The 19,790-nt window shown below is 45.1% G+C and overlaps 1 protein-coding gene across 13 annotated transcripts in view; it reads left to right on the top strand.

The window, feature by feature from the left end:
• Nucleotides 1-19,790, top strand: part of BIN1 (bridging integrator 1) — an 88,080-nt gene that overhangs the window by 20,036 nt on the left and 48,254 nt on the right. For 11 of the 13 annotated variants that reach the window (XM_059852788.1, XM_059852778.1, XM_059852777.1 and 8 more), the window contains exon 2: nt 16,853-16,933. In XM_059852788.1, coding sequence (XP_059708771.1) covers nt 16,853-16,933 — 81 coding nt within the window. Of the gene's footprint in view, nt 1-396; nt 508-16,529; nt 16,654-16,852; nt 16,934-19,790 lie in introns of those variants that run through there. The other 2 variants (XM_059852786.1, XM_059852785.1) reach the window with 2 other exon arrangements.

Below are 19,790 nucleotides of genomic sequence, written 5' to 3'. Positions count from 1 at the left end.
GCTTCCTTTGATATGCAGCCCCCCCCCAGTGCAAGTCAGAGGTGAGCAGAAGGTAGGAGCAGCCCAGCCTATTTTTTCCTGCCCCATCCTGTTTCCTAGCACTGCTGGAATCGATCCCTGTTGATTCTGGCACAGTCCTGCAAAAGCCACCGGGGGACAAAGGCTCCTTTTGTTGGGAGCTGCAGCCCAGGGCATGGACGTGCTTCTCAGCACTTGCCTCTTGCTGGGGCATCACCAGCGATTCCAGCGGGATCTCAGAGCCTGCTGGGGTGTGGGTGTGTGTGTGTCTCAGCTTGGAGTCACCACACTGACCAGAGAGTGCTTCCTGTTGTCATCCTGGGAGAGGAGAAAAGGCATGAGTGAGGTTGAGGTTTGCACAGGAGGAAGCTAAACATTGGGTGAATGCGACCCTTTGTGGGCAGGTGCAGGTAACAAACAATCAACAGTGACAAGCAGATGTTGTTCCCTGTTCTCTTCTACCTTCACTCTTAAAGATACTCTGTACAGGTAATCTCAGTTGTGTGTTTGTTTTGGGGTTTGGTTTTGTTTTTCCTAAGCCCTGTCTGTGTTCAGTAGTAGCACTTGACACCATTGAAACTCTGCAGGCTGCACATCATTGAAACTGAAGTGCAGTGGTTGGTGGGGAGAGATGTTGGAGGAGGAGGTTGGGACTTGGGGAATGAGCTGGGGAACACCCACCTGCTGAGAGAAGTTCTCCTCCCTTCTCAGGTTTCTGTTCCCCTCCATGGGAGCACTCCAGTTCCTGTGCTTGCTTGGCTGTTGTCACGCAGAGCTGTTTAAGGAGCGGGAAGTGAAACTGTGGCAGGATAGGATCCAGCAGGGAGGTTTTGTAACAGTGCCCGTGCCCATCTGGTATCTGCAGCATTGTCCAGTGTGGTGGGGAATGGATGGAGCAGCTGCTGACAGCAGCCTCAATGCCCACCCTCATTCTTGCAGGTGACAGCAGAAGTATTTAGGTGATGGCACTTGCCTTGTGGGAAGGAAGGCACAGAGATGTGTGCACAGGCCATTTTTATTTTCCTGAGCCACCAGTGTGGGTAGCCGCAGCCATGGAACACTTGCTCGCTGCTGTCATGACTCATTTTTATTAAAACCATGCTGAGCCAAAATTAGTGTGTAGGAGCTGCCCAGGAGGCTGTGTGGCTGTGCTGGAAGGACACTCGTGTGAGCCAGCACGACTGCAGCACCCAGGGCTCAGGGGCAGTGACCACAGCCGTGACACTGGTGTGGCTGGATGTGGCTGAGGCAGGAGCCTTGCTGGATACATGACCTGGACAGCTGTACTGGCAGGCCTGGCGTGGCTCTGTGTTTAAAGACCAAGAAAGAGATATTACTTAATTCCCCTTACTTCTGCTTGGGAATTACAGAAAACAGAGAAGCCTTTATAAGGTTTTTAGCAAGAAATCTTATCACTATGGTCATTTTGTTTCATACCCCACTCATTTCAGGTTTAAATCTTTATTCATAGTGGGAGCAGATTGTGTTGTGTTAGTCTTAATGAGGTGCTTGTTCTTTTTTCAGACACACCGGGTACTGGCTCCCCATAGCTGAGTTGTTTGTGAATGTGTCAGTGGTATTGAAGGAGGTTCCCTTAAAACCAGGAGAGGAATGTACCTCATGAAAAAAAGTCTCATCCATGTTCTAGATGAACTAGAGGAGGGCTTCAAACTTTTTCTTGGGTCATGGGGCCTTAATTTTCTTTTCCAGGGATTTGGCCTTCGCTGTAAATGCCAGATATACAGCTCACTTTCCATAGTTGTTCTTCATTGGCCTTGAAGTCTGCAGACCACATGCTGAAAATCACGCGACATTCTTTTGTGTTTATTGCCAGATCTGTAACTTCAACCCAGTATCTTCTGGCCTTGCTGTCTGTAACTCTCTGTGCTGTTTACAGCTGGGGAAAAAAAAATTGAACCACCATCCCACAATCTAGCATGATTGTTGCAGAGTGAGCTCAGACATTTATTTTTTTCCTAACATGGTCTCCTGTATCTGGAATCCTGGGCTGATGTAACAGATTTGTTTGTGGCAGTGGTCTGAAAACTCAGTGGGGTTTTCTTCCCATTCTGAAGAAGTTGGATTAATGACAGTGTTTACCTTTCATGTGTCCTTTGTATTCCTGGGGTACTTTTAAAGTAAACCCTGGCAACCCCTACCAATGCTGTGTTGAACCACTCTGTTGGTGCACAGTATGTTGGTAAGAGCTGGACATTCCCATCCAAACATGAGCAAAGAAAAATTGCCTGCTCAGATGTAGCTCCCAGAGTGGTGAGATGGCTTTGCACTGTGTGGCTCCCTCGTTGGTCCCCTTGTCTCTTCTGAGAAGGATGATTTTTGGTAATATATGGTGGAGGTTGTTTGGCTGATGCCTGTTTTTGCCTGCCTGTCACTGTTCGTCTCACATCCTGACTGACAATAGCTTTAATGGATAATCAGAGAAGGAGTAACTTCTATGGCAACTCCCATGTGGCTGCTTTCTGATGCTTCTCACAGTACCAGATCATATGTTGTGATTTCTACCTTATTTCATGTATTGGACCCTTGCCCTTCCTGTTCCCCTAGAACACAGATTTAGACTCTCCTCTGCAGGGTTTGTTCTCTGGAAATTTCGTTTTCTGGGTAGGTGAACAAAACCTTCAATCACTCTAGTCACTGAAATCTTAGTTCCCTTCTTTTGCTGGTTCTTGCTCTTCTCTGACTTCAGCAGCAACAAGAGTAGAAGCAGGCTTGGGAACCACCTTGATAAGGGGGTTTATATCAAAACAAAATTTTATTTTACATTACCTATGGAAAAAATCTGCTGCAAGGAACTGGGCAAATGCAAAAGGCCTCTGTTGTATTTCATGTGTGGGATTAAGAAGGGCAAAGTCGCTTGCATGTAATTATGTGGAATAAAAGTGCTTCAAATGTTGACTTTATAGTAAAGATTCAAACATGGCTCGGTTCCAGAGACAAGCTTTTCAAAAAGCTGTTTGAGAGACTGATCATTACACAAAGTTGTACATGACTGTCTGGAGACAGTTAATGCACGTGTCTGTACTGCTGCAGAGTGAGTCCAGGACTAGAGATGTGTTAGGAGGTTCTTTGGTCCCACTTCTTAAGCAGATTGGGCACTTCAATCCTTCCTGGTCATCCAGTGCACTGTAAAGGCGTCTATTGCACGTCAATTCAACAAGTTGAATATTAGAGGAAAAGAGGATGTGAATGCTCTTAGGTACTGGCAGGGGCTTCTCTGTTCTCTGTGTGTGACTTAAAATGTGTGAGGTGGGGTTTCTAGGGACTGGCTCTTGGTACTTCAAAGGCAATCCAGAAAAAGTTTGTGAAATACAGGAGTCTTGGCATAGAAGATTATGTCATCTTTCAGTCATCTTTATGTCTAAAAGTGACTTCAGACATGAAGATGTCCTGATGGTATTTTTGCAGGCCATGTTGAATGTTCAAGGGGACTTTACAAAGCTGTGCAATTGGTGGTGGCATAACCAAAGGTGGGCAGCAGTGAATGTGTATGAGATCTGAACAGGAGTGATGTGGTTAAATAGGTTTGCTGTGATACAGAGACAGCTTGAGTTGTATCTGTATTTGCTGGCTCCTGGTAACCCTTTACAAATAAACTCTTGGGCAAGAGGACATAAAAGCAACTAGAGGCATTTCCAGCCTTTCTTTTGTGAGTGCTGCTAGCAATGGAATAAGTGTGCTTTAACTACAGAAGGTCAGTGAGGCCTTCGGGCTCCAGACAGACATTATGATTTTATTGTTAGCCTGTATAACAAGATTAGCACCAAATGACTCACAGAACAAGCCAGGTGGTCTTTAATCTTCTGTATCTGGGTTGGTATGAAGACATTTTCATTACCATGACAAATGTTGTGGCTGAAAAATTTGACAAAATCAGGTCTTCAGTGACAAGTGTTTTCCATGGGAACTCTCAACTTTAATAAACACAAACATTAAAAGAGTGGTGGGTTTATTTATTTATTTATTTATTGTTTCTGTTTGATTATTTTTCTTTGAAATGGTTCTGGAGTTTTCCTTATGTTGAAATGAAGCTGATCCCATATTTTTAAAATGGGAAGTACCTATGTAAATACTGGGTGTCTTTTGCTAAGCAGATACTGTGATGAGAGTTGTATTTTTAAAGCTGAGATCTTAGGCTGATAATGAAAATGCAATTGGAGTTAAGAATTTGTGGCAAGGTCACTTGTCCTCCTTGTACCTTGTATCTTTCTCCTTTTGCTTATTATCTGGGCACAGTAACTTTATGGATCTTCATTGTAATGACTCACACCTTTGCAAAGGGCTTTGATTTGCACATTTTTTGTGGGAGTGAACAGAGAACCCCAGACTGACCCCTGAATTTCCAAGAGGCCCCTTAAACACCTTTTGAAATTATACTGAGGGCAAAGTCAGCTGTGCAGGAAGAGTGAGAACTGTGTGCTTGATTCCTCTTGCAGGAGTTGGTGTCTTTTAGAGCTGTGGCCCCAGATGTGTACAAAAAGCAAGTGAAGATGGTGAACAGAAGAACACAAGCAAGAGGGAGGCCAGGACAGCGTAGCAGGGGAGTATCACTAGGCATGTGGGTATCTTAGCAACCATTATGATTCTGACTGATATTTGTATAATTTTAATTATGACAGAGGATGGAAAGAGTGGTGGGGATGTTTGTAGATATGCAGGTGCTTTTAGTGGATAAACAGGAAGACAAGTGATGTGGTGGGCAGGGAGTGCTCAGGTACTGGTGGCTCTGATTGTTCCAGGGATATACGTGCCTAGGGCCCAAGGTGAGGGATGTAGCTCCCCTCCTTTAGGTATTGCCCAGCTTTGCTCCATGCAGAAAGCCACAAATCATATCTTCCTTCTGGTTACTCTACCTTTTTTTATAGGTACTGTCTCTGCTCAGCTTTAAAAGGTCTGTGTTGGAAGTTTAAAGTCTGTAGTGTGTAACAAGACATCCCCTTCTTTACAGTCTCTCATATCCTAGATGCAAAACAAAATGATTGAGCCTGGTTTTGTGGACAAGCACTGCCACAAAGCTGGAATAAAATAAAAGCAAGGGGGTTTGCTCTCTGGTTACTGAGTATCTACTACTTTCCTAGAGAATCTTAGATTCTCAGTGAGCCTTTTGGAGAGATGAGAGATTGTGAGTGCCAGGCTGCCTCTTTGTCACTCTGTAATAGAGTGTGACTGGGATGGTGCAGAGCAAATGCTGGTTCTTTGTGACACCCCCCTGAGTGATGATCCAGGTGAGCTGAGCCCGTGCTTGGCTCAGTCCACTCATGTGTGCTGCTCTGCAAACCAGGGGCAGCTGCATTGATTCATATATAAAACCTTGTTTTCTGTGAATCCACTTGAAATCTCAGGCCTTTCCAAGTGAGGCTGTAACATCAAGTGGTGGCATGTGGAGCTGGGCTTTGAGAGAGCAGCAGGTTGTTGACAGTTCCCTGGTTATTAATGGCCACAGCAAGGGCTCTCAGATTCTGAGAATAGACCCTGTATTTGCTTTGGGGGAGACAGCTGACAATGGTGTTTGGTGCAGCAATGTGTCTCTGCCTGGCTTTTGATTGACAGTAACACAAACTTGTTCTCCTCCCAGCCAAGGCTTAAACCCATTGACATTTACAACAGAGTTAACTTCTCTGGTCTAAGTTTAGGTGGTGATTTTGTGTTTGTCTGCATGTGTGTGCTTGGTAAGATACAAAAACAGGGGAGGCCTTCTGCAAATGAAAATGTAACAGGAATTCCAAACTATGGCTGAATGTGAAAGAGGGAGGTGTTAAACCTTCATGGATTTTCATGGACTAGTTGTCATAGATTCTCATTTGAGATACTGGAGTGTTTAAAGGTTGTTACCTATTTTGGCACTTTGGGTTGGCTCTCCTGAAGTGTGTGGTAAATATTCATAATTCTGGGGCTGTCAGTGTGACTGTGGTTTTGGGTTTTCTGGGCAAGCTGAACTTAGAGTTGGCTGGTAGCCTTAGCCCCACCTGTGCACAGCTAATGACATGCTTTGTGGGTGTATGTCCTTAAGCCATCTGGAAATAGCATCTGGTCTTAGCTGACTGCTGAGATTTCATTCCTTGCCTTGCATCCCTGTTACTCCTTCAGAAGAGTTTCCTGTTAATGAACCTTGTTGCGAGACAGAAATTCTCCTGCCTCTCACAGCAGGCTAGACCAAAAGAGCAGAGGTGGCCTTTGAAGGATGAGGACTACAAGGGGAAGCCTGTTCTATTTGAATCTTCAAGCAACTGGTAGCACAGGGAGAGAGGAGCAGATCCTTGTCCAGTGATGGCTGAGCCAGAAACATCCTGGGCTAATGCATAACTCGACCCTCTGTTTCTACTTTTTAGTCCTTGCTCTTCAAGTTTGCAAAACTATACCTGTGAGCAGTGCTAGCAGTGTTATCTGTTGTCACTTGATGTTTGTGGAATGAGCTGCATCTTTTGTCTGTAGGAGACTTGGGGATTTTCAGTTAAGTGTGCTTTGCAACCCTTCTGCTCTTTGCTAAGCTGGACACATGGTCCAGTTTCATTCTTGTTAGTGTGATTGTGCATTAGCACTGCAGCACTTCTGAAGAGTAAAGCTCCAGGGTTGGGGTCCCACTGTAAACAAATCTGGAACAAGAAAGGCCTTCTGCCTTGAGGTTGCATATGATGAATGATGATACTAAGCAGACCAAGCTTTTGCAGCTGTGCTGATGCTGTAATCAGCAATCCTGGTTGCCTGGATTTGGGATTTTCTGGGGCATGGAGTTACCAGGGTGAGAGAGAAGAGTTGGTCCATCAACACTCTTGTGAATTAAAGGTACTGAGTTCTGGTTGATGAATCTTGTTATTTCAGTAGCTGTGTATGGGGTAGTACTAAAATCCCTAGACATTTCATGTGACATCTATGAAGATATGAGTGAAAGGATATCTACATCGATAGTACAGATATCTATGATATCTGTCTATAAGGATACCTAGGATTGGCACTGCCTTGCTTGGGCAAAAAAAAAAAAAGGAAATATTTTTTCTTTCCACCACACTTCATCAAATAAAGAGATGTTTTGAGCCATTTCTAGCTGTGTAATGCTCTCCTTGAAGAACTTTGCAGTAGCTTTAAGTTGTTGTTCCTGTGTTGTTTCATGGACCTGTTTTAATGTTGATTAATGTATGGTCCACAGCAGGAATAAAAACAATCTGGGGATCTTTTAACAGACCCCCCTCCAATTGATTTATAGTGACCAGATTTCCTCAGTGTGGCATTTTCTTCTCCTTAGGGAGTGACAGTTCATGTCCACTTGCTCATAATATATTCAGCATCTGTCGACACCCTTCCAGCATGAAGCTGAGCAGAGCCATCTTGTCCAAGGCTGGTAACTGAGCTCAGAGACTGCTGTCAAAAATAAAAGCTGCTGAGCTTGAACCAGGTCTGGATATCTGAGAACTGCAAACTGTGAAGGACAGAAGTGACTGAGTTGATAACTAAGAGCACAGCATGCTTTCCCGTGTACCCTGTTTAAGGATTTAGCAAACAATTGCTGCTGCTTTAGCATATGAAGGAGCCCTCTCTCTTAAAAAACAGTAAAACAAAAAAGGCAAAAGCACCCTGAGGCGTCTCTCCCACTCTGGCTTCCTTTACCAAACTCACAAGATGCAGACACTCAGGCATCCCTGCTGTCAGGTGCTGGTGACAGAACCTCAGCACCCTTGCTGCCCTGTGCTAGTGTCAGCTGAGCTGGGCTCTCTCAGCAGCCCTTGGTATCTTCTTCCATGAAAGAAAAAGACACTTGAGAAGTCTGCAGAGCTCTGTGTTGAGGACATAGTTGTGATCCTTGGGGAAGAGGGGGCAGCTGAACTCCTCATGTCATTGCCTGCTGTGGAACATACGTGACTGGTAGCATGGGGACAGCAACTCCTTTCACACTGCTGGGAAATCTGTACCTGATGCAGGCAGTGAAATGTGTAAGGGCCTTCTTCTCCCCAAATGGTGCAATCAAGAAATGTCATTTGTAATGTCCTTCACCTTGATCTGTGCTCTTGGGAGAAAACAGTGAAGTATTCTGGTTCTGCCCTTTGCAGAGATGAAAGCATTTGCTGCCAGGCCAGCCAGGTGCTCTTGACTTAATCTCTTCATGGTATCTTCCTTCTAAAGATCTCTAACTTCAGGGTCCATCTAACAGAGCAATCTGCTTGATGCAGATGTGTTCACAGGAGTTGTTGCTGGAAGGAGAGAGCTTGTGCTTGGCAAACCTGTTCTTAGATGGAAGAACATCTGGGGACTGGTCATATGACTTAAAAAACCTGCTAATTTGTTCAGAAATGTCTTTTCACAATTGGCCATTGAGACAGTGTTACTTTAGGGGCTTGAATAAATGAGGGCTCTTCTACTGGCAGTTTTAAAAATTCTTGCAAGCAAATTTTAAACTTTTCCTAGGACAGCTAATAAAAACATGCAGGACATACAACTGTTAAAGGAACAATTCTATTTGTGGCTTTTTTCTTTTCTTTTTTTAAAAAAATTACTTCAATTGACACTTAAGAGGGAATAATGAGCTTGGGGTGGAGATTTTAAATATATCTCAGTGATTTTGGGGAGCTCTTGAGTTTGTGGTTTTGGTTTTAAGTTTGTACTTTATTTCTTTTGTTGTTTTTTCTTTAGAGCTCAACTGGAGCCATTCAAGAGAAATACAAACAATTTTTTTCCCCCTGAAAGTGCTTATCTGAAGTAAAAGCAAGGGAGTGCATATAGAGCTTGCCCATTTCTTCAAAGAGCTGGTTATTTGTAGGCTTTCTGCCAAAGCTGATGCTGCAAAAAATTGACTGAGCCCCTGGGCTTTGTGTACGCTTGAATGTCATCTTTATCTTTTTCCTTAATGAGTCTGTTTGAGACTAGAGTCAGCACAGATTAGCTGTGCAGAACTTACTGTGCCTTTTGGTTTAGAGTTCTGCCCTGCACAAGTCCCACTGCTGTGTTCTGGGAAGGCTCAGCCCATCCCACTGAGATACTTAGCCCAGTTTTGTGGGAAGTAGCAGTGAACCTTGCAATATTGTAAAGGATTGTGAACATTTTTTTAAAGCATTGCACAGTTAGAGACAGTGTTAACAGATAGCCAAGGCTTCCCAGAGTGGGAGTGGCATTAAGGCAGGGAAATGTCAAAGCCCATTTTAGCTAAGTGATTTGATCACAGCACAGAGGTTGAAGGCAAAGTGTTTGGTACCTGCTTTGGGAAAAACTGAGTATTGTCAGTAGAGTGGGAATGGCCTGGGAGATACTGTTGTAGATTCTACTCCAAAAACAGAGATGCTTTTATGTGGGTCCTCAGGGATGTTGATCTTGCTGAGACAGAGAATGGGCTCAGCAGGTGATATTGCAGATTCTGAGAGCAGTAGAAAGAGAAGAAGAGGTAATCAGGGAAATGAAAATCATCCTGGCCTTTTTCCTAGGGCAGGAGATTAACTGGGATTCTGGCCCCATGTCCAGGAGGGCTTTTTATCTTGGGCACAGGGTTCTACTTATGGCTATAGCAATTTTGACCGGCCAGGCAGGTCAGGAGTTCTCCAACAATAGCATGGAGGACAGTGTCTTGAGCTTCAGGTGCAGGAACAGCCTGAGATCCACTAAATCCACGGAGGTAGTTGTGGGAGGAATGTCCAAAAACTGGAGTTAGACCTGATTCTTCTCATTTTGGTCACCTATGGTCTTAGGACTCTCTATGTCCTGTATATTTTTAGATGCTGACCTGACTTCAGCCTGGTGAAACTTGTTGCCATGATCTTTCTCTTGAGCCCGTTATGGGGAAGCAGGTTTTCCAGGAAATAATTCTGAGTGAGAAAACTTGGAACTTGATTTTTTTTTTTTTCTATATTGACTACAGAGTGAGAGAGAAGGATGAAGCGTGAAAGGCATGGCAATATGACCACACTGAGTCATGTTAAACTTGAGGTGTGTCCTGAAGTTGCAGGTCATGGTGAGGCGGCTGTTTAACACCTGGCAGAGGTGAATACTTGAGATGAGCCTTCAAGGCAATGCAGCATGACTGGCTCCTACAGAATTTTTTAAATATAGTGCTATTTGGGGAAGATGATGGTTCTTTGACACATGCATGCTGTTTCTTTGGCTATGCATGTTATTAGTATCTAGTCACACTTGTTAGTATCTAGTCACACACTTTGTATCGTATGGAGAAAGGAATGAGATCTTTTTGATGTATTTGTTTGGAGAAGTGATTGACCTTGATTGAAGCTGTCATCTTCTGGATTTGGGGAAGAATAGCTTTGGAAGGGCCTTATATGGTTTGACTCCTTTGTAGAGTGGGATCAATCTGGCTTAAGTCACACTTGAGATGCTTGTCTTAAAGTCTTTCATTAGCAAAGGACTTTCATGCTATCTATCCTAATGATTTAAATTCCTCTCTGGTAACATATTTTTGGGGGATATGTACAGAGAATTATCTTTTTAGTAATTTGTGTTTTACAATATGGCTCTAAGCATGCAATTTCTCACACAGTTTAACTGTAGGGGCACCTGTGAAAATCAAACTCAGTGTGCCTTGAGCTGAGCATTGAAACCTGGTCATCTCATCTTGCTTTTCCTCTTTCCCATTAGCCAGCTGGAAATGCCAGAGATAAATTTGGTGACTCTGTGACATGCTGACCAAACACTCCTCCTTACAGCTGGATGAGTGTGACATTAGACATGGCTTTTCCAGGTCATTCAGGAAGTTGCTAACAAAATGCAGTATTGGACCCTCATTTCCTAACACTTAGCTCTGTAGCAGAGGCAAAGTCCTGTCTTTGTGGGATCTATTGAACCTTGTTAGCAAGTAAGAAGCAAACAAGAACTGCTCTGTCTGTGCCAAGTTTGACATTGCCCTTTCCCATCTTCCGGTGATCCAAGGGCCTTGGTGATTGCTCAGCTATGGGAATAATTTCCTCAATTTAAAATTAAGCATTAATATGTTTGGAGTTTCTTCCTCTCCACCCCCATCTTCTTTTGTCCAGTTGTTTGAAAGAAAGACTTAATTGTGTCGGGCTTGCATGAGGAAAGCCAGGCTGTCCCTAAAACCAGCCTGGAGTCAGGCATGGAGGGCAGGAGGACATGCCCTTCTCCTGGGGAGGGCTGGAGGGGGAGCAGATTCCCACTGCTGCTCATGCTTTTCTCCCCAAATCTGAATGCAATAACCAAAGTATTCCATGAGCAGAAATCTACTTCAGTGAACAAGTCACGTTGTATCTGGGCACAGAAGAAACAAGGCTTAAAAAAGCTTATGAAACTTCCTTTGTTTATACCTTATTAAGTTACATGGCTTTGTGCTTTCCATCTGACTTGGACACTCTTTTCTTCTCCTCCTGTTCCAAGTAGAATGTCTTTTCCATGGGATAACAGGCAGTGGCCTGAGATCAAAGGTCTGTTTGTTCTGTTGCTGGTCGACCCATTGACACATGCCAATTTATTGCAATTCAAAATTAGTCACAGTAGTTACTGGCTCCGTGCCCATTTGGTACTTGGAGATCATGCCCTGGAGTTGGCAGACACAGCTACAGTCAGAGGTGTTGTTGATACGGGTGGGGAGGTCAGGAGATGGAGTGATTTAGGGGCAGTGGGCCCATGTCATTAAGATGTAAGTGCAGCCCCTCTCTCTGATACTGTGGGGGAGTAAGATGTGGACTTGTAGGGCTGAAGTTCCCTGACTGTGGGCTTAATGACTTCCCCTTCATCAGGGCTGGACCACTCTAAATTCAGGTGTTTCAGATGCAGATTTAGCTTTGTTTGAGATCCACAAAATAAATGCAATTATTTTATTGCCTTCCTCCTCATTACTTGCATTCCCTAAACTGGTTTTTGGCCTGGGTGACCCATATGCCATGCAAAGTAGATTTTTACTAGGTTATTGGCTCACATAATGAGTCTACTTGTGGTTTGTTGAGAATATTTGGGGCTTCAGGGCTTTTGTTGTGTTGTGGCATTGGTATTTCAAAAGGGAGTGAGGGAAAGTGCTGACTGAGGACTGTGACTGCATTAAGCAGCTGGCATATATTTCTTTATTAGAAAGCATAAATGTGGTTGCAGTTGCTTTTTTGAGCAAAGCAGAATTGCATTTTAGTTGGTCTGATACTGGTGCTTGGTGCTGACAGCTGCTGCACTGCCAGCAAGTGTTTGTCCTTACTGGGGATTGCTGCTCTCTATCAGAGTTTGGTGGTCACAGGGCTGATGTCCAGATCTCCATTCCCTTCCCGTCCAGTGCTTGAAGCAGAGCACTGGAGACCCTGTGCTAATCAGTGTGGGGCTTGCCCTTCAGGAATGTTTGCCCCTGTATAGACCTGGGAAAAAACTGCAGCCACAGGAGCTGCTTTCTTTTGAGTTGTCCAGAGCTGTGGTATTTAGGTAATGATCAGTCATTGTCTAAGGGTCTTTGGGGAGAACCTGCAACTTGGATAGCCCAAAGCAATTTTTCAAATTTGCCAGGTACAGCTGTTGTTTTTAAAGGCTATTTCATGCCTTGACTTCTCTGACCATTGCTAGCAAATGCCACATCTCTGGTATGAGGGTTTTCATATTTTCCTTTCACTTTTACTGTGTTACTTCTCAGAGTGTGGCAATTCTGAGTTTACTGCAGATGGTTCTGTCCACAACAGCAGATTACTAACACATGCGTGATATGAGAGGAATGTGATTATTTACTGATTTGTTAATAGCATCTTGCCTTCTAGGTTCTTAAAGTGCTTTTAAAACTTCAGTTGAACTCTTGAGTTTCCTTGTTTTGTTTGTTGCTTTTATTCAAATGCAGGAAAAACTGAGGGTCCGTGGGTGGGATTTGGCTCTCTTTGGAGATTCTACAGTAGCTGGTCTGTGCCTGTTGGTCTTAGTGTATGCAGAGCATTTACAGGTCTAGTTATGAGAGACCTGGTTTCTGAGAAACACTGGAAAAGATACCTGGTGCCTGAAGCCAAAAACACTGGCTGGGATGACAGCTCCATCCTGTCACAGTAAATCAAGACTGTAAATCAATCAATCATAGTACATCGTAGTAAATCAGGACTGAAACCCACAGCAACACTAGAGCCTCCTCTGAAATCCATTTCACAACGTGTGCTGTGGGATTCATACAAAGTATTCCCTCCTTCACCCTATCTTGCACCATCTTGAAATGATCCCTATCCTTATGCAGGGCCAGGACACCTCAGGTCAAGGGCAGACCAAGGAGCCAAGCCATGGTTGCTGCTTTATCTCTTAAATGCCAGACCCATGCCTGCTTCTGGTGTGGTTTGCGCCAGACAGCAGCTGACACATCACACCATCTCTGATCCGCCCGAGATCTGCGAGCTGTGGTGGAGCCCTGACTCCTGCCCTGGTAAATCTGCTCCATTAATAGCTATCAAAGAGCCTGAAGTTTCCATCCGAACTTTATCTGGCTTTGCAGTGAGCTGGAGGATTAAAACCTGTGGCAGGGGCAGGGAGGGAGCCTCACCCGGAATAGCCTGACCTATGACGGCAGTGCCAGCCTGGGAGGGGAGTTGTCCTGTGAGCTCACGGGTTATTAGCAGTGAGCACAGACATGTCTGCAGTCAGCAGCACGCCCAGGGCCAGCTGCTCCATCCCTGCCTGGTTCAGGGAGCCCAGGGGGATTTGTTAGTTTGACTTGCCAGCACAGCTCGTTGATGGGGGAGCTGGGAGTAGGCTTGAGGGCCAGCGTTGAGGTGTGCCATCCTCTGTGCTGCTCAGATGACTTGGGGTTTGACCTCTGGGCTGTTCATGTGAAGCAGATCTGGCTATGAGGGAGAGCATTATGAGGAGATAACCACAGTCCTGCTGCAGCCCAGGGCTGTTGTCTCTGTGCTGCATCATAGCAGGTAAAAAAGGGATCATTGTATGGCTGGGGCTTGCCCACAGGGCCAGCAGACATGGGGCACAAGCCTTCATCTACCGCATGGGGAGTAGTGTAGGAAGCAAGAATGGAGGTTTTTTTGTGTATCCAGGGATTCACTTCTCATAGGCTCTCTCCTGTACCTGGTTTTGTTTTCCTTGCTTTATTTCTCTGCAGGCATCCTCAAGTCATCTGTTTCACCCATCCCTTGTCACCACTGTGGAATCACACAGGGTTTCTTCTTACTTCCTCTCTCCTCATTCAGAGCTGCTCCTCATCTGAGCTTTCGTGTTACAGCAGGAGTTTTTTCCTTGGAGATAGGCTGTGAGTTAGAGCTCTTTGCAGTGCCCAGTGTTTTACAGGAATTGTGCAGGGCACCTCAGCACAGTGGAACAAGATTTCCCCAGCTGGCCCAGACTAAGTGTGCATGTTCCCCAAGGGGCTGTAGAGCTGAAATTAACTCCTTGACTATGATGGAAGCAGGCATCTGGCTCCATAATGAATAGTCTGTGAGTGCTGCTCTGTGTTTTACACCAGGAAGCACTGAGGCTGTTCTAAGTCTTTGACCCTGGTGACATACTCCAGATTCCTCCCAGTTAAATGCTCTCCTTCCCTCCAGGCCTGAAAGCATCACATCTTTTGAATAGCCAGACAGATGCATTGCCCTGTAAACATCTCCTTTGTATCTCCAGTAATTCTATTGATCTGCACATTGAGGGAGAATGTGATTCTTCTTTGGAATTTACAGCTTGCATACTTTATAGTGATGGCTGCTATTGGTGTGCCTGCTCCTTGGACACCTAGAAAGTCACCCAGCAGGTGGGAACCCATGCTCCATAGATCTGACAGCCTAGGGGAGTGTAGCTGAACAATATCTGGAGGAGATATGACTTGATGAGAAAGATGAGGCCATACTGAATCCTTGTCTCCTGCTGGCATGGCAGAGGAAAGTGTAACCTCAGCAGCAGTGCTGCTGTGGGATGTGCTCCCCTTCGCTGGAGTGGGTGAGCTCAGGAGACACCAGTGTCTGGTGTACAGGACTCTGCCAGTACAAACAACATTGCCTCTTCTCTCTCCAGCAAGCTCTTGTGTGCCAAGGGTTTGTGAGGAAGAAGGGAATATTCATGCTGTCTGTGTCCTGCTGTGTAGACAGATGTACCAAGCACGTGAGGTGTTTGTGGCTGCAGGGTTTGTTGCTGGCATTTGAGCTGTAGAAAGTTGTACTCAAAATTCTGGTGGTCCTTGATTCAGCTCTTGGTGACAAAGAGGGCACTCTGTGTGTGTCCTTTTCCCTCCTTTACTGATACTGGAATACCTCAGCAATTTCTGGAGATGAAGAGAAGCTGTGGAACAGAGGGAGGTTGAAAAACAGTGATTCCCTCCTAGACATTTAATCCCAGCTGAAATAAGGGGATTTAGGAGCTGGATGCTGAATGACTGCACTGATTTATCAGATCTTCCACTACAGTCAGTTACTGTGGTCAGGGGTGAGGTGGCAATATCCATTCATGTATTGGGGAGAGAGAAACTGAGCTTAGCCAAATAGGCATAACAGGTGTTCTCCACCTCAACAGTATAAAAAAGCCCTGAGAGAGGGCCAGTAGGTGCATGGCCAGTTGGACTAAATTATTATTGTAGGTCACTTCAAATTGAAAATATTCAATTCTACATCCTGTTGCCCAATTCTTTTAAATTCCGTTTTGGGGACTAATCATGAAAGACTGATCCCTGTTGTGCAGGGGAAAAATTCTCTCTGTTCTCTGAGAAGATCCATGGGTAGCAAAGGCAGCTGGAGGAAACTGGTTTGGGTGACTGTCATGGCTCTCTGGCAGTCCCTCAGAGTCAGGGAACAGTTACTAATGGTCTGCATGAAGACCTGGTATCAATAACAAGGACCTGCTTTTTTTGCCTTAATCCCCTTTTCCCCAAAAGGAGCTGAAAAACCTCCTGTGGCTGAGGGCTGGGAGGGCTTTTCTCTGGTTTCACTGTTCCTGTGGGACAAGGCTTTTTTTGCCTTTTTTTGCCTTTTTTTTTTTTTTTTTTTTTTTTTTTTTTTTTTTTTTTGGCACGGTTAGGTTTTAGTTTTGATTCAGAGAGATGATATAATCAGCATTTACCAATTACAGGGTATATCCCAGTCTCCCTGCAGCTGGAGTTGCTTGGGGCATGGCACATAGCTGCTGCCCTCCTCCACAGGTTTGCCCAGACTTCTTGTGATGAATGTTCCTGCCAGCCCAGAACATGAAATACTCCTTTGTTCTAAGCCTGGGAACAATCCACTTAGCTGCACGGAGAGGGAGCTAAGAGAGAAGGCTGATAAGAGAAGTAGTCTGATAAGGACTTTTGTACAGGCTGCGGGAAGCTGTGCTGTGCAGGGAGGTGGCTGCTGACACTCTCAGAAGTGACACTTGGACTGTGTCACACAGATTAATGGTGTAAGGTCCCCGGTGGCTCTCAGCAGCCAGCTCTTGCCAAGCATGTGCATAGTGAGAAAAGGTGGAAAGAAGGTGGGACTCTCACTGCTCCAGCCACCCTCCCTCCCTGAGATCCCTGCACAGCTCTCTGTGTTTGTGTTTGAGGCCAATCCGGCAGTTCTGGGAGCAGAACTCCACCCTGTCTGGACTAGACACTAGTGTTAAATCAGGAAAAATGTAACTGCACAAGGCATATTAGGGGTGTGGTTTGTGTCTTGCTGGTTCAGGAGGTAACTGGATTGCTGTTGCCTTGTCTGCAAAAAACATTAGATCAGTGAAAGAGATCCTCAGCCATGCTCTTCAGTACAGCAGAATGTAAGGGGTCTGAGTTCTTCCTGACTCATCTGTAAATCTGTTTTCAAACTATGACTGTGGAAAAATATTCTGAAAATCTTGGGCACGAGAATAGGGGTGACTTTTTAACTTTGGTCTCAGGACAAAAAACGTGCCGCTGTTACTTTCTGTGCTTTTCTGTATCTGTGTTTGAAGTGTCCTTTCTCCTCTCTCTCTGCAGGTCCTTCAGAAGCTTGGTAAAGCAGATGAAACAAAAGATGAGCAGTTTGAACAGTGTGTGCAAAACTTCAACAAACAGCTGGTAAGATAATTGTCAATATGTAATTGCACCCTGGGTTTCAGCATTAGCCTCCAGTCATCTGCTGCAATGTAATTAAAGGCCATTAAATTAAACAAGGGCAGAGACCTATTGAAGTGACCCATAACTCAAAACTTCTCACTTACAAGAAATGACACTGAGACTTCCAGGGTCTGTTTCATGGAATCAGTGAGAGAATCAGAGCATGCTGAGGTAGAAGGGGCCCATCCTGGATCTTAAGTCCAAGCCCTGACCCTGTGCAGGGCACCCCAAGAGTCACACCCTGTGCCTGGGAGCATTGTCCAAACGCTTCCTGAGCTCTGGCAGGCTTGGTACTGTGAACACTGCCCCGAGGAGCCTGTCCCCGTGCCCAGCCTCTCTCAGGGTGAAAAACCTTTCCTTGATACACAGCCGAAATCTCCCCTGCCTCAGCTTCATCCTGTTTCCTCAGTCCTGTCGCTGGTCACGAGAGTGAAGAGATCAGTAAAAATAATGCTTGTTCTAGACCCAATTTTAGAAAAAGAAATAGCTCAAGCAGAACACTTTCTTCAGTTAGCAGCTGCCTTGTAATGTAATTTTTGCTGCCCTGCTGGAAGTAGAGATATAAGAGCAACATTGTGTCTCTGAACGAGGGGTAGGTTGGGAAACAGATTAGAAATAAATGAAATGGAACAAGGCAGTTTCAGCTTCCTAAGCACCATGTAGGGCAGAAGAGACAAAGAAAGCAAATGGTGAAAAGGGAACATCCTTCCATGGCTGAGACCTAAATCTGACTTCCTTCCCATACTTGCACAATCACTGTCAGGCCTGAGTCATTATTCTTCTGCGTGTCTGCCTCACCCCCAGTATTTTGGGGCACAGAAATATTTTAACAGTGTAGCAATTTTCCCCCACCCTCCTACTTACACAGCAGTAGGTTTCAATCTTCGACTGGGTGTGTTTTGTTTTATTTTTTATCTAGTGCCTTCCGCCTCCCAGAAGGGAAAACACCAGTTACCTTGTGGATTTTGCTGGTGCTTGTTGATAGGGGAAGCATTGCTTCTGTTTTGTGGCAGGAAATATGTGTCACAACATAGCTCAGGTGGTACTGCAGAAATGCTATTCTTCTGTGGCTTGACACATTTAGGACCTTTTTCTAGAGCTGTTAGTGGCAGCTGCATCATGTCTGTTGAGATTCAGCAGATGTGGCTGTGTCACAAAACCAGCTGAGCAGGGATTTGCCACAGCTGAATGTAATGAAATCCTTCAGTCTGGCTTTGACTTATGTGTAACCAGAGCTGATTGCAGATTCCTGGACACTAATGCTCCTTCTCTTGGCAGCAATAGCAGCTATTGCTCCAGAAGTTCATTCAGCATGTCTGTAGCATGTCCAGCAATGATACGTTTTTGTAGACAGCAGAATACATTTTAACTGCTTTCTGATAACATGGCATTACCAGATGTGACTCTTGGTATAATTTTTAAGCAATTAAGAAATAACCTTCATAAATGAGAAATACAAAACCCTTCAAATCTACATTTCCATATGTGACTCTCTGGGATGGCTTTTTCAATTTCCAAGGCCATGAGTTCCAGTGGTGCAGTGAGGAGCCTGTTAAAGAGGCACTGTGTCTTGTATCCCTTACATCTGAATTCTTTCTCCTGTTTTGTGGAACAGACCATGAACTAAATTCCCCAAATAATTAATCAGAGAAGCTGGAGGCTGCTCTGCATTTGCTTAAGCCTTCAGTTTCCTATTACTAAAATAAATGTAGACAAAGCCTGTTTTACAGGGCAAACCATGAGTGTGAGTTAGGTTTCTTCTTCCTAAGAATCTTAGATTCTTAGCATATCCAGAGCTGAGGGCTAGGGGAATAAAAAAATCGGCTCTATATACATGTATACACACTTATTTATATTTTTATATGTATAAGGTGTGTGTGGTATAGTTATCCTTGGGATTTCTGTGACCTTTCTTTGCAAAGTCTGCTCCAGTGGGGAATGGAGGTCTGGAGGAAAGCTGACCTTTTGCTGCAGGCTGGTGACAGAACAGCGCTGCTCTCTTGTGGAGCTGGCTAGGGTGTGAGCAGGCAGTGACCTTGTTCACTGGCTGGTTAGAGGCTCCTCTGACTCTAATGACTGTGTTGGACCACTCTGACACGTGTTTCTGTGTGTGGTCTGTGGAGGAATGGAGTGCAGGTCTAAAAATCAATCATTTTCAACCAAGGTGTTTGTAGTTCTCTCAAATAGTGGTTGAGTGGACATAAGGGAGGGCATTGCACTTCCTAACTCTCTGTCCATCAGGTTCATATAAGAGCACCACTCTGAGGTCCCTGAATGGTATGAACTTTTTGTCTCCGATGGATTTGCTTTGTGGCAAAAGAGCTGGACACAGCCATGCAGGTGCAGGGCTTGCCTGTGTCTCCTAAGGGCTTGACAAGCAGCAGAACTGCCCCTCATTACTCCCTCATGGAGATTCTTTGGCTGTTAACCTTCCCAAATGGCCTTTTGAAGGTTCCCTCCTCCTTTCCTTTCCCAGTGTCACTTGTGTTCAGTCACTGGCACAAGGATCTGTCCCAGATATTGTCCTTGCTGACCTGGGAGCAAGAGTCCTCCTGTAGAGGTGCAGCTCAGCCCCTTCCTGAGATGTGCCAGGCTTTGGCTTCTCTTGTCCTGAGCTGAAGTGCTCACTGGAGGGACAGCGTGATGCTGGTGGCAGCTCTTAGAGCTGGCACCATGTGTGTTTCTGCCTGGCAGAGCTGCTGGGTTTTGATACCCTTCATGAGCTGCCACTTGTGTGGAAGTTCTGGGCTGGTTTACAGCCTTTCATACTGAGCACAAGAGAGGGAAGCTGCTGCTGGCACAGGCTGCACCCACCTCT

Source organism: Haemorhous mexicanus, chromosome 8 (assembly GCF_027477595.1).
Source record: "Haemorhous mexicanus isolate bHaeMex1 chromosome 8, bHaeMex1.pri, whole genome shotgun sequence".
In the NCBI taxonomy this organism is placed as follows: Eukaryota; Metazoa; Chordata; class Aves; order Passeriformes; family Fringillidae; genus Haemorhous; species Haemorhous mexicanus.
This window is presented reverse-complemented; position numbering and strand designations above follow the sequence as displayed.